Source organism: Achroia grisella, unplaced genomic scaffold (genome assembly GCF_030625045.1).
Source record: "Achroia grisella isolate CSIRO2021 unplaced genomic scaffold, CSIRO_AGI_Agris_v1 utg5850, whole genome shotgun sequence".
Taxonomy (NCBI): domain Eukaryota; kingdom Metazoa; phylum Arthropoda; class Insecta; order Lepidoptera; family Pyralidae; genus Achroia; species Achroia grisella.
The window spans coordinates 145,065-160,246 of NW_026712951.1; the positions used below are offsets into that span (position 1 = coordinate 145,065).

Here is a 15,182-nt window from a genome sequence, read left to right on the forward strand (position 1 = left end):
CAACACAAGATTTGGACCACATTTTCATTTTGTTGCTACATTAGCAATTAACAGAATATAAAAGAAAAAGAATAAAAAACTTGATACAATATAATTTATTTTCTACAATTTAACAAACTATTTATTTTACTTATATATTACACAGTGTTGACTAACATTAATTATAAGTTATTCGCAATTTATCAGACTTTTATTGTGGAAGCCTCCTGTATTTCCTTTTGTTTGTGTGTTCCATCGCAGAATGGTCTGTTTTTCGTCTGCTTGCAATTGCACAGCCAGTAATCTTTTGTCTTTTCAACTTTAAATCTTATGGGTCTGTAAATAATGATACATTTTAAGGTGTATGTTTTGTAATAGAAATTTATTTGGATAATTATAAAAATTATGTTAAAGAGCAATAAAACAAGGGAAAGTAAGCATAATATGATTTTTTATGTAATACTTGATATTTAGTAACGAGAGTAGTTTCTGCACAAACTAAATATATATTCATCCTCTTATCGAGACACTGAATTCCCACTAATATCTTTTACACAACTATAGTAAGCCGTTTCACCTCATAAATACTTTTAGATACCACCTTCATTCCATTTCACTCCATCCTCAAGATTGTAGTGGCATTAACAAGTGCATACCCAGAAAGTGTATAAATCAGATAGGCTTTCCATAAAAATATAACCTGAAACTTAATACAAAATCACAATATTCACCTTTGTGTAATTTTCAAAAAAACATCTTTATGTACCCCATCACACATGGGCTGTGACTTGGAGCGTCCACACAGACACCAATGGTAAGTTTTGCCAGCTTCCAGGGTCAGCTTGAATGGCTTTCTATCATATACAATACCATTTTCTTTCTGTTGTGCTGCAGAATACACTGATACTAAGGTGTTATTTGGAATTTCAGGCTTAGGTCCTTTGCTCACATATCTCAACTGAAAATTAAATAAAAAATACTGTGTGTGAAATCATTATAATGACAAAAAAAATATTTATACTGCCTTCAGCTTTTTTATTAGTAAATGCACTTTGTGTCAATAATATCCATCATTTACATTACATACCGATCTAACATAAGGTGTTACATTTTTGAAGCCGTATATTTTGAATAACATAGCTGTATTCATTTTTGTTGTAAATATAACCTATACAATATCCTTGTTTTCTTACTGAAGGATAAAATCACAGATCAACAAGGGACGATAAAGTGCTAATCTGTGGACAATTGACAACAGGCATTTAATGACAGTTCGCTTTCAGTGTTGCCACAATTCTCAATACATACGCTAAAAAAAAAGTAAAAATAAAATTTAAAAAGTCATCAAAAGTCAAACAAATGTAGACCTTATAATTTGACAGTAAATATTTCAATATATATATTTCTAATTTCATCATTTTTCTATCCGAACCATAGATAATGCACCTAATTTATTTTGATTAAGTCAGCTGTTTCATTTATTTTATGTATATATTTGTTTAATGACAGCAGTAGTAAAATATTAACAGGGTATTAAAAATAGTTTTTTATATGGGAATAATGGTTTAGATTGTTCTAAGAAATGTCTAGGATTAGGGAAATTGCAACCAAAGCGCAAAACAAAATATCAGAGTCACGTTTAGATGTTAGCACAAATGGGTCCATCAGAAAGAAAACTGAAGACCAGACGACCACGTCGAAAGATGAGAGTGAGTAATAGAAATATCGAATTAAAATAAACTTAATCGTTACCCATTTCGACAAAAATTGTTTACGATTCACTCGTTTTGAGGTTATGTCTATTGTTAAGTAATTTGTTTTAATGGTGAGATACGACATTGTAATTACAGAGTTTTATACCTTTGATTTGAGAACGCCATATGTGATAACGTCATGTCCGTGGTGCTGTCTGTGTGTGATGCTTATGTAGTTTGCTGGGTCTTTTGCCCTTCATTCATAATTTAAGGGCATTTGTCGGTGGAGCTACCGCCACCTTTCACGATCTTCTATCAGTCCTTTTAGCTGTTGATACGACACGACTCCAAGTGCCCCAATATTTTTCCCTGCCTATTCTCAATAATATCTATGATCTGCCTCTTGTCTTTAACCCTTTCAAACACTTCTTTATTCCTTATTTTATCTTTCCAGGTAATTGTTTCCATCCTTTTCCAACACCATATTTCAAAGGCTTCCAGTTTGTCTCAAAAAGTTGTCATAAAAAAATCTTGTATTTCAGAGCGCCAAATCAACGAGTTGCTACATAAGTTACCAAAATTGGATAAAATATTTGAAGTACACCGCAAGATAGGGGAGGGTACTTTCAGTTCGGTGTACCTTGGCTCGTTGCGACAGCATGCAGACCTGCCTGCTACGCAGAAGCGATGGTTTGCCATTAAACACCTGGTGCCCACCGCACACCCAGCACGGGTTGAGCATGAGCTTAGGTGTCTGCAGGATATGGGGTGAGCATTGCATATACACAAATAGAATAGAAAATCCTTTATTCAAATAAACTTAATTTAAGCACTTCTGAATAGTCATAACAATTTTTTTAATCTACCGCTCATTTGGATAGCTGTCTCATCACAGGAGGAATGAGCAAGGAACTTGTGTGTTCCTCCTTAATATGATAAATGATTTCATCCCTCAATGATGCTAAAAAGTTCATATGTTCATTGTAATACCTCCAAGAACAAATGTTCATGAAATCATGATGATCTGTTCAGTAGTTTTTGCATAAAAGCGTAACAAACATACCTACTGTCACATCTATACATATAAATAAAATGGAGTGAATAATGAAATGGTTGGACCTATTTTAACGGGACTATTTTTGGTAGCCGATGTAATAAGGAGTAACTTAGGCTATCTTTATTTTAGATTTTTTTTTATTTTATGAAATAATGTATTAAAATAAATTTCACGCGGACGAAGTCACGGGAACCGCTAGTATAAAATAAAACTACAACAAATTCACAATATGTAACATTTCAGGGGTAAAGACCATGTGATTGGTGTGGAGCTTTGTCTGCGTCACTTGGACACTATAGTGTTTGTGATGCCCTACATACCCCACAGGAAGTTCTCAGTAAGTTAACTAGTCATACACACAGTGTATGAGTCTGAATTATAGATAAAAACATAGAAATATATGTTACAAGTGACCTGTAATATAGTATAATCTACAATACATATAAATAAAACTGTCTGTTTGTAATATTGAAATAACCATTTTTTACTACATGCATATGAATATAAATACGGTACATACACCAAAATAACATTTTTAAAATTTTTTGTCTGTATTGCTTCACCGATTTTGTTGGGACTTTTTATGTCAGGTAGCTGATATAATAAGAAGTAACTTAGGCTACTTTTATGTTAGTAAAAATAAAGTTAAATTCCATGTGGATGAAGTCGCGGGTACAGTTATTTAAGTTAGTTATCTATGTAACATGATTGTCCAGGATGAAAAATAACTTTTGTCCTTCTCCAATACAAATTGATGATAATGATGACATAGCTACAGGTTACATATAACATTAGACTAGGGGGCCCCAGTCCAACGTGGGGCCCTGGGCACGTGCCCTGTCTGCCGAGTGGGGAAGAGGGGCCTGCAAGTGATTTATGTACATATCTGCCTTTTCCTATGAAAAATGTGAAGAAACAGTGGTCCAACTGTTTGTAGGCATTGCTAGCAATGTACCATGTTACGTCGACCTCCACGCGGTTTCCTCTGGAAACCATCGTGATAAATTCCTAGTGAATCTGTCACGATGGGCTAACTGACCTGACTTCATGTTCATCCTATCATCCTCCACTGGTGCCCCGCCAGTGTAAACCGTTAGCGCTGGTGGGTGCACCATTTCATTATCATAAAAAAAAACTGTATGTAGGTCTCAATTATTTACGACAAGTAATTATAAACTATTTGATGAGCAGGAATATGTTGGAGATATGGATGCTGCTGAACTGCGGAGGTACATGCGCGCTCTAATGATAGCCCTGAAGAGGGTCCACTCGTTTGGTGTGATACATCGGGACGTAAAGCCAAGTAACTTTCTCTATGATCGAGAGAATCAAAGGTAAATGTTTGTTTCAGGATCAGAAATTTCATTACATATATTGCTTTCCACATCCTTACTTCCTTAATCTATACATATAAATAAAATTGGAGTGTCTGTTTGTAATATTGAAATATCCGTTTTTTATTACATGTATATGTAATAAATACAGTACATATAGCAAAATAACATTTACAATTTTTGTCTGTCTGTCTGTTTATCTGTTTGTTTGTTCTGGCTAATCTCTGCAATGGCTGGACCGATTTTGACCGGATTTTTTCTGGCAGATAGCTGATGAATAAGGAGTATCTTAGGCTACTTTTATTTTATAAAAATTCTTTAATTTTAGATAAATAAAGTTAAATTCCACGCGGGTGTCGCGGATACCGTTAGTAATATTATAAACTAGCGGTTATTTAAATATTACAAACACACTGTTAGGGAAAATACTCTCTGCTACCAAAATGTTAGGGAAAGTACTATGTATATATATATAGGGAAAAGTATGTGTGGAAGCGTCTGTCACGTACCTGTATGGTTCTGCGGATTTCTTGGGCTTCAGGGTCTCGAAGATATCTTCGCTAGCTTTCCAGTTTCACAATAGGTTTCACAGTAGGTTTAACACAGTTCTAATTTATTTTAATTCACAAGACAATGCGCGCGCGCGTCATGGCCGCTGTACGGTCAGTTCAGTACTAGGTAAGGGAGGGGAACAGAAAGCGCGGGAACACAAACTAACGGAATCTAATATAATAATCTGTGCTTACGATGATACAGGGTAGATTTTTTTTTTTTTTTATTTATTTATTTAGGATCAAAAACAGGTTCACAATTAGGAAACTTATAATTATTTTACATTTTCTACGTACTATGTTATTGTAAACCCAACATGCATGATCACAAATTATATTAAAGTATTAAGATATGTGGGTCGCATACATACTAAACGCATACAAGCTAGTATATTTTCTACTTATAATTATGATGGTGTATATGTAGTTGGTTGAATGAGGAAAAGAGATATGAGATATGTGTGTTACTAAAGATACGAGGAAAAATCATTTGTATGTGCGAATGTGTGTTTGTACATATGAGTGTAGTGTGGGTGTGTGTGTGTGTTGGTGCGCGCGTATGTATGTGTGTACATCAGTATGACTAGGTAAAAAGAAGGAATTATATTATGATTCTATGTGATTATAGTATACATAAGGCTTTAAGTTTATTAATTACTGACCTTCTAAAACCTATATATGACAATTTAAATATATCCAATTCATTAAAGTTATCATTGTACGACTGCAAAATGCGAGTAATAGGTTTACGAATACCTGCATTAGTTCGACTTGCTTTAATCGAAAAGAGTCTATGGGGGCGTGATGTTCTCATTTCAACTCTGGGGGGTATGTTGTAATATATACTTGATGACATATCTAAACAATCATATTTGTTATTACAGATATCATAAAGCAGCATACACTGTAATTGAGAGCGTCTTAAGCTCAAGCTCAGCAATTTATAATGTTTAAGTAGATCATTATAGGATAGTCTTCTACGAAAAAACATAAAATGTATACGTCTGAGGAACTTCTTTTGAACCATTTCTAATTTGTTCTTATATTTATCATAATGGGGATTCCATACGGTCACTGCGTATTCTAACTGTGATCTTACTAATGACTGAAACAGATGAATATATGTAGAACAGTTTCTAAACCTAGTACCTGATCTCATTATGAACCCGTACATTTTATAAGCCTTATTAATTATACTCTCTATGTGTAAATCAAGATGTAGTTTAGAATCAAGAATTATTCCAAGATCCTTGATGTCGTTAACTTTAGTTAGTATTGTATTACAGAGTGAATATGGGTAGTTGCTAATTTTTATTTTCTTTGTAAATGTGATGGCTTTACATTTATTCACACTAAGTTCAAGTTTGTTATTATTGCAGTAATTTGTAAAACGATTTAAATCTTCTTGAAATTTAACATGGTCTTCTATATTGTTAATAGTATAATATAATTTTAAGTCATCAGCATATAAAAGAAAATTGCAATGATGAAAACATGTATTAATGTCATTTATAAATAGTATAAATAAAAGGGGGCCAAGAATGGATCCTTGAGGAACTCCTGAGGTAACTTGTACACATTGAGATTCAAATCCCTTAATAACAACTTTTTGAGTTCTATTAGAAATATAAGACTTGAACCATCTCCAGAGGTTTCCTCTTATACCACAAAAGGCTATTTTTTCTAGTAACATTCTGTGATCGATTCTGTCAAACGCTTTGCGAAAATCAGTATATATGCAGTCTATTTGTTTGTTATTGTCCAGCCCATCAAATAAATAGTTAGTATAAACAAGTAAATTTGTTACTGTAGATCGACGTTGAACAAAACCATGCTGTTGGTTCAAAATTACATTATGGAGACTGGGATATATTGCTTTATGAACTAGTCTTTCGTAAAGTTTTGACAGAGTGGGAAGAATGGAAATCGGCCTATAGTTTTCTACATTCTGTTTTGAGCCACCTTTGTGTACAGGTACAATTCTAGCTGTTTTCCATATCCTAGGGAACATTCCATCACGCAAACATTTATTAAATATGTGGCATACAGGTTTACAAATAACAGCGGCAGTATTTTTTAAGAAATATCCATGAACACTATCTATTCCAACACCTTTACTAATATCTATACTCTTTAAACCTACAAGTACATCCTTCTCTAAGATTTCAAGATTGTTGATAACATTATCAGGTGTTAAACGTTCATCAATGGCGATGTCATCCATATCAAAATTTTCAGGAACAGCAGACTTTTCAAATGTAGATTGAAAAAATGTGGAGAAAGAAGCACATACCTCTTCAGGTGTGTTTGCCTCTGAGTTATTATATAAGACCGAATTGGGTATGTCTGAATTATTTTCACGATTGCGAATATAGGTCCAAAGATATTTACTATTTACTTTCATATTGTCTTCAATATGTTTCATATATTTATTATAACATTGTTCTGACTTCATTTTGAATTGTCTCCTGTATATTGAAAAAACATTATGATTAGATTCCGAGTTGAATTTTTTCATGGTTATCCAAGCACGATTTTTTTTTTCATATAATCTAATAAGTTCAGATGTAAACCAGACAGGGTATTTAAAGGGTTTAACAGTTTTTGTGGGTACATGTTTCTTAATTATGTCGTAAATTTTTTCGTAAAACATACTGACAGCATCTTCTGTATTTAATTTTGATAAGAGGTTATTCCATTCAATATTTAAGATTTCATTACTTATTGTCACATAATTTGCTCTCTCATAACAATATTTAACATATGACTTTGTTGGGAACGGCTTAAAATTATTAGTAGTTGGAATTCTCACCTGTAATGGAGGGTGATAATCGTCTGGTTGAATCAGAAGTAAGGATATAAGTGATATGTCAATATTTAATTTATTACTAATACATAAGTCAAGAATATTATTAGATTTATTTGTGTATGAATTATGCTGGTAACAGTTCAACATTGACAAGAAGTTGGATAAAACTATATGCGATTGATTCATGTCATCAATTATTGGTTGCTGATACGATTCTTTACATTTCCATTGAAGTTTCGGTAAGTTAAAGTCTCCTGTGATAAGAAATTCGGAATCATAATTACATAGTGCATTCTCAAGAAGATTAAAGTACGCTTTGTACGTATCACTACTTTGTCCCGGTGGAATGTAAACAGTACTAATAATATACTTGAAGTTTGCAATATTTATCTGCACCATTAAATAATCTACAAGCGGGGGAAGGGACGTTAAGTCAGCGGCGGGGGGCAGAAACACATTTGTGCATAAGGAACGCAACACCGCTATCAGTACGCCGCCACCATCACGCCGGCCGCTAACCTCTCGATTACGGTCACATCTAAAAACTTGATACCTACAATCAATAAATTCATTATCCGATATTCCACTATGTAACCAAGTTTCGGTTAACACTATAACTTCATAATTTTGTGATAGAATGTTCATGTACAATGTATGCAATTTTGTTCTTATCCCTCGGCAGTTCTGATAATAAACCGATAAATTATTAAGGGTTAAGAATTGTATTTAAAAATCTATTATATTTTAAATATTCATTTTTGTGGGAACTTATGAAAACTACCGATAGATATTTAATAAACCTGATATGCCATGATACAGTATTATTTAGAAAATTGGAGATTCTTTCGCAATATTTATTTGTACATACATAATATAACCTAAGTATATAGCTTACATTCACTATATGTTTGTTACTAAATATTACTAGTAAGTAATATATTTTTCTGATACACTTATGCAGAACAAATACAAAACAATCATAAGTATACACATAAAATAACTTAAATATACAGCCTAAACTCACCATGCATTCTTTACCAAATGTATATAATTTTTTTTTTATTATATACATTCTATAACCATGCAAAACAAGTATGCAATATTTATTTGTACGTACATAAAATATCCCGAGTACATAGCTTACATTCACTACATATTCCTTACTAAATATGAACAATAAGTAATGTATTTTTCTAATATATTTGAGCAGAACAAGTAAAAAGTATTTATCAGCACACACATAAAATATTTTAAGAATGTAGTTTATAATCGCCGTATTTTTTTGACTAAGTATATATAATAACTGATATACATATTTGATACACATACTACATTTATGCAAAACAAGTATACAATTTTTATTTATATATATATGAAATAATCCAAGTATATAGCTTATGTTCAGTATATATTTTTTGCGATAGATACATAATAAGGAATGTATTTTTTTGTAATACACACTACATTTGTGTAAGACAAGATATACGAAGACATATAACTTTTGATTTTGAACACATACACTCCAATTTTATTTGTATGATATATAAAAATAAAATCAAATATTTTTTATAAAAAAGAAAATCAATAAAATATCTAATTTTGATATTTCGTTAAGTTAAAATCAATTAAATTGAATGCGAGCGAAGCCGCGGGTAAAAGCTAGTATGGTATAAAACAGCTGTAATTCTCCTGCAGATATCTTCTAGTCGACTTCGGTCTCGCTCAGCGCCTGTGTCCTCCGCCCGACGAGCCGCAACGGGAGCCCGCGTCGCCGCTCGGGCCTCCGCCCGCGCACTCCAACAATACCCGCAAACGAGTCAGGTGTGAGGTATGTATATCGAAAAGATCGTTTGTAATCATTCATTCATTCATTCATTCATAAACATAGAGACAACGCTCTTGTCTGTGGAGCTCTTGCCACTTTCTAGAATCTTCAGTCATACTCTCTAAGCCTTGATACGACACGACTCCAATTCTGTCTTTAATTTGTTTGATGTAACTGTGCCTTGGTCTTCCTCTCCCCCTCTTTCCTTCTATCTTTCCCTCAATAATTAGTTTCATAAATTCATCGTGCCGTATCAAGTGCCCCAACATTTTTCCTCTTCTACTTTCTATAGCATTCAATATCTGCCTTTTTTCTTTCACCCTCTACAACACTTCTTCATTTCTTACCAGCGAATTCTTCCCATCCTTCTCCAGCATCACATTTCAAAAACTTCCAGTTTGTTGTCCCCAATGCTGTAAAATGTATTCACCACCTATTTTATAAATATTTTCTGTTTTAATTTATACCCTTGGACAATTCACACAATTCCATCTAGTCCCGAGCTAAGCAGAGCTTGTGTTATGGGTACTAGACAACTGATATAAATATTTAGGTATTTTTTTGTTAATACATACATAATGTACACAGAGGGGGGATGGGAATTGTGAGTAAAGGGGATTTATAAGCCCAATGTTCAATGTCAGGTTGCCCGCCACGTGGTTCTCCCTGGAAATCATCGTGGTAAATTGTTATTTGCAAAAATGGGTTAACTCATCTGACCTCATGCTCATTTTATCATCCTCCACTGGTGCCCCGCCAGCGTAAACCGTTACCGCAGGCGGGTGCACCATTCTGTTATCATTTTCATAAAATATACACAGAAAACAAATGCTTGTATTTATCTATATATAGATATTTTCTATTCTGCACTGGTCCAGTTACGGAGACAGTTAAATTTCTACCATACAGAGTCAAATTATATTGAACACTGTATCATTTTTTTTAATATAAATAAATTTCTGTTAACATAATGATTCATAGCATTACGTAGTTATATATTATTTTGTATTTAGTTTACTTTTTATTATATAACCTTATCTAGCGTATATTGTGTGCGTCTATATAATTTATCTTTTAGTCATACATAGTGTTGGATTACAATTCAGTTTCGTACCGAACTACACGCTCCAAATTAGATTATTATATTCATTGTAATCTGTTTTGTATGCTAACAAATAAATATCATCCGACGAAGCGAGCATCGGAAGTGAAGCGAAGTGCCAAGCTATCTACTAGAGTAGAGACGATCTCGCCGACAGGACGAGTCCCCGCCGGGGGCTAAGCGTGTGGCGCTGGACCTGCGGGTGGGCGCGCGGGCGGGGGCGGGGCCGGGGGCGGTGGGGGCGGCGTGCGCGTGCGCGGGGGCGGGCGCGGTGTGCGGGGCGTGCGGGGCTCGTCCGGCGGCGCGGGCGGCGCGCGCGGGCACGCAGGGCTTCCGTCCGCCGGAGGTGCTCCTGAAGTACCCGCACCAGACCACGGCCGTGGACATGTGGGCGGGCGGCGTGGTGCTGGCCAGCGCGCTGACGGCGCGGTACCCGTTCTTCCGCGCCGCGGACGACGTGTCCGCGCTGGCCGAGCTCGCGGACCTGCTCGGCACGCACGCCCTGCAGCGGACCGCCGCCGCTCTAGGTGACACCCAGTTCATGTTCATTATTTTTAATATTTATAGTAATACTAGCTCTCCCGGCAAACGTTGTTTTGCCTTAAAATAAAAAAAAAATTACAGGTGGACCACCCCTAACATTTAGGGGGATGAAAAATAGATGTAGGCCGATTCTCAGACCTACTCAATACGCTCACAAAATTTCATGAGAATCGGTCGAGCCGTTTCGGAGGAGTATGGGAACAAAAACTGACACGAGAATTTTATATATAAGATTAATAACAGGCATTTATGTAACACCATCAAGTACCAAGATAAAGCAGAGCTTGTGTTATGGCTGGATAACTGATATATATACGGGACGGCTGGTCGGCTATATATAATTCAGTCAGTTATCCCAATACAACGGTAGAGAGATATCGTCGTTTCATTTAAAATTAAATAAAAACTTCCATTTCTCCCAAAGAAAACTAAAAATAAACTTAATATAATCAACATATACATAAATGTTGTTTTGTAAATGTATACAGAATATATATAGGAACATATATTTTTGATAATGTATGAGTAACATAAAAATAACATTGTTTAATCCGTAATTAAGAAAAATGTTATACCTATTACATTTTTTCTTAATTTCGGTAACAGTAGAGACGTCTACTTTTTTAAAATTAAAACCATGTTACTTACTGTAAATTCTTTCAATTCTTGTTCCTGACGGGTCTAGGTAGCGAACTCTGAAAAAGGGCGAGCACAATAGATCTATGTAGGTCGCAGTGCTACAGGTGCTACAGTCACCTGTCAATAGCTCAAACAACCCAATAAAAAAAATTGTAAGCATAGCTTTCTAAAATAGAAAAACATTTTTTACTTTAATAAAATTAAATTACTACAGTGGACCCGCGGTAATCCGGCCCCCCTTGTAATCCGACATTGTCTATTATTTGTCATTGAATATTACTTTGACAATATACTTCAGAGTGCATATACATGCATATATAACATACAATCTTGTCACTGGATCTGTAATTTGTCGGATTACAAGATACTCTTTTGTAAAAAATTCCGCACTATAAGCAGGGGACCCTTAAGCAGCACTCTATAATCCGACAAATACGATGGTCCGACACTGCCCTGCAAAACGTTTGTCGGATAACCCGGGGTCCACTGTATATGTACATATATAATATAAAGAATCATCATTAGATCTATAATTTGTCGGATTACAAGGTACTCTTTTGTAAAAAAATTCGGACTATAAGGGGTCTTAGGCAGTACTCTATAATCCGACAAATTCGATAGTCCGACACTGCCCTGCAAAATGATTGTCGGACTACCGAGGGTCCACTGTATTTGGGCGGAGAAAACCGTAAGTAGTAGAAATTATTTAATCGACCGTCAACAAATATGGTGACTGTTCACAGGGCGGCGACTGGTGACGTCGACGTGGCGACGAGGCCTGTGTCTGCGCAAGCTGTGCGCCAGACTGCGCGGCGGGGCCCCGCCCCCGGCCGCGGGCCCTCACACGCCGGGGCCCGGGGGGCCCGCGGGGCCCCCTTGCGAGCGCTGCAGACTGCCGCCGCACCACTGCCTCTGTCTCGACGACGGGTTCAAGGTACCGAACACATTTGTACATGTTATTTACCTGCAGGTTAGTGAATCGACGACGACTCCAAACTAAGTTCCACATTTATAAGCATAACAGTTGGTGAAGTTGAATCACTTTGTATGTGCAGTTATCATTTTTGTTCTTTCTCTTGTAATGAATCTGCATTCCGAATGAGAGGTAGAATCAAAATATGACTATTCAAAAGTGCTTGTAATGAGTTTATTTGAATAAAGATTATTTCTATTTCTATCCATTCTCTTATATTTAATTAAATCTTTACGGTCGAGCATTTTTTAGTAGTTATATTTTTTTCTCCCACTTGCCTTCTAACGAAGTTTGTTTTACCATTTATTTTGTGTGTATAAGTGGCTACTGTCGCTTACATATATGAACAACAGCATGGACATCACTTCAGCTTTTAATACATTGTCCTCGGTAGTCTAGCGGTTTAGCACACCGCTTAACGTCCGATGATTGCGGGTTCGATTCCTCGCAAGACACGAACATTTGTATTCATGAGTATGATTGTTTGTATCGGTCTGAATGTTTTCTATGTATAATATGTATTTACGATAAAAAAATCTATGTATTTGTATCAGTTGTCTAGTACCCATAACATAATTTTTAGCTAGCTTAAATTGGGTCTAGATGGCGCTGTGTGAATTGTCCGGAAATTATTATTATTAATTACAATTTTAAAATTTTTATCAAAGAAGGGAAAATAGACCACAGAAATAACAACACCGAGGGGTTATTGTGATATGATATGATAGCATGAAGTCCTCAAGTGTGGTCGGTGGCAGGCGGAGGAGGTGGTGCGGTCGCGGGTGGTGGCGGGGTTCCCGGACGCGGCGTTCGCGCTGGTGGCGCGGCTACTGGAGCCCGACCCGCGCCGCCGCATCTCCGCCTCCGACGCGCTGCTGCACCCCTTCCTGAGGGAGCCGTGACCGGAGCCCGACCCCCTTTCGTCTCTACCGTTCGTATCAAATTAAGTGACAAAGAACATGCTATGTTAGGTTTTAATAAGTAGACTATAAGGTGCCTTTTTGATTGCACACCGCGCGCTTCCCGGGGCCAATGCCGGCTGTGAATATACATGCTTGTACGGGATGCATCCTTATTTGGAATCCCTTTTTTATTTAAGAGTTGATACTTTGTTATTGTTAAAAGAATGCAAGAGATATTATTGCGACGCGCGTACGATTGTGTAGTTATTAAGTAATGTTTTAGTAAATGTACATTGAAAGGATTCATTATACTGCTCACTACTAACGTTGAATAGAAATTGCAAGGAAAATTCCAATGAAATCTGTAAAACAAATTTGAACCCTCTTTATACTCTTATAGGGAACTAACTGTGCCTGCGACTTCGTTCTATTATGCCCGAGCCCAGTACAAAGAAAATGCTGAGCCTGAATAATTCCCGATTTACATCGTTATATAAAAACAGTTTAGACAGTTAGTCAAGCCAGTCCGCGTCGATAACTCATTGCACTTGCACCTACATAGTTTGGGATAAGTTTGTTAATATAATAACTTGTGAAAACACATTTTCGAAATAAACTATCTGAAATCAAGTGACTTTTGTGTTGTGTTTTAAAAAGGTTTTTTTTAAAACCCAAACGGGGTCAGCCGCCTAACAGTTCGCAAAATCAAAAACACTATCGCGATTATGTTTTAATTGCCCGCGACTTCGTCCACATATTTTTTGGGTAACTTGAACCGTTTACGCAGCGCACGCGACGGAAGCGCTCAAATATGAATAATTTTCCCTATTTATTTATATATTCTTTATTGCACAGATAATAAAAAGATATTATAATTTAGAGACAATGTGAGCAAAGGTGGACTTATCCCTAGAAGAGATCTCTTCCAGTCAACCTTAAACAGTGGGATATGTGGTACTGAGTGGGTAATAATTGGTGCAAACTACTTTTACTAATGCAACTTATGCAACTATTTTTACTAATGCTTCGCTTCTATTTGTCGTAACGTAATGTTATATAGCCTTATCGACAAATGGACTATCCAACACATAAAGAATTTTTCAATTCGAACCAGTAGTTCCTGAGATTAGCGCGTTCAAAAAGTCAAACTCTTCAGCTTTATAATATTAAGTATAGTTTTTGATTTCTATTCGTATTTAAAACAAATCTCTAGAAGTAATACGACCAAGATTGGATTGAAAATGAAAAATGATTTCAAGAATAATTTAATTTCAATAATACAGTGCTAGGATTACCTAGTATGTATAGTAACGCTTTTAATGGCAAAATAATAATGGATCTTTTTCATGTAGACGTTTAATATATCCAAGAGCCTTCCACTCTTGCATTCTTTATTGTAATTAAATTGTCGAGGTGTGTGTCACTCGCACCACGGGACTCGCTGAATACAACTAGGATCTCAGAGCGATACTTATGTTACTCGTATAGTACAAAGAAGCCGGGCCGGGTTAAACATATAGTCTCGTGGAATAGACTAGAAAGCGTCGTGGCTTAGAGGTTTGTATACAGGTCATATTTGATTCTGAGCAGGGGCGGATCGTGAATTTGTGGGGCCCTGGGCTAAATCTACTAAGGGGCATACCTAATTATATTACCGAACTAAAAAAATACACCGACCAAAAACAAGCGACCAGAAATTCCCCGTTGATTAATCTCAGGGTTGCCAACCTTATGATAGGTTTTTTTAACATTCTAAATATTTTTTATATTCTAA

The 15,182-nt window shown here is 35.9% G+C and overlaps 2 protein-coding genes across 2 annotated transcripts; one reads left to right on the plus strand and one right to left on the minus strand.

Annotated features, from left to right (window-relative positions):
- Window positions 1-79: 79 nt before the first annotated feature.
- On the minus strand, window positions 80-1,196 carry LOC131848746 (CDGSH iron-sulfur domain-containing protein 3, mitochondrial). Its single transcript, XM_059198681.1, has 3 exons — window positions 1,067-1,196; window positions 711-937; window positions 80-315 (listed from the first exon to the last, which is right to left on the minus strand). Exons 1-3 carry the CDS (start codon window positions 1,127-1,129, stop codon window positions 183-185), a joined length of 423 nt encoding a protein of 140 aa, XP_059054664.1. The 5' UTR covers window positions 1,130-1,196; the 3' UTR covers window positions 80-182.
- A 167-nt stretch (window positions 1,197-1,363) lies between these two features.
- Window positions 1,364-13,829, plus strand: LOC131848744 (cell division cycle 7-related protein kinase-like). Its single transcript, XM_059198679.1, has 8 exons — window positions 1,364-1,688; window positions 2,216-2,441; window positions 2,974-3,067; window positions 3,922-4,064; window positions 9,120-9,252; window positions 10,509-10,878; window positions 12,277-12,467; window positions 13,265-13,829. The coding sequence occupies exons 1-8, from the start codon at window positions 1,562-1,564 to the stop codon at window positions 13,406-13,408; spliced, it is 1,428 nt and encodes a 475-aa protein (XP_059054662.1). The 5' UTR covers window positions 1,364-1,561; the 3' UTR covers window positions 13,409-13,829.
- Window positions 13,830-15,182: the final 1,353 nt, after the last annotated feature.

Coding starts and splice junctions, on each gene's coding strand:
- LOC131848746 (XM_059198681.1), bottom strand. CDS start 1,129: ATGAATACAGCTATGTTATTCAAAATATACGGCTTCAAAAATGTAACA. Junction 938..1,066: donor TAACACCTTATGTTAGATCG/GTATGTAATGTA, acceptor TTTAATTTTCAG/TTGAGATATGTGAGCAAAGG. Junction 316..710: donor TTTTTGAAAATTACACAAAG/GTGAATATTGTG, acceptor CATTATTTACAG/ACCCATAAGATTTAAAGTTG.
- LOC131848744 (XM_059198679.1), top strand. CDS start 1,562: ATGTCTAGGATTAGGGAAATTGCAACCAAAGCGCAAAACAAAATATCA. Junction 1,689..2,215: donor GACCACGTCGAAAGATGAGA/GTGAGTAATAGA, acceptor CTTGTATTTCAG/AGCGCCAAATCAACGAGTTG. Junction 9,253..10,508: donor GCAAACGAGTCAGGTGTGAG/GTATGTATATCG, acceptor TCTCGCCGACAG/GACGAGTCCCCGCCGGGGGC.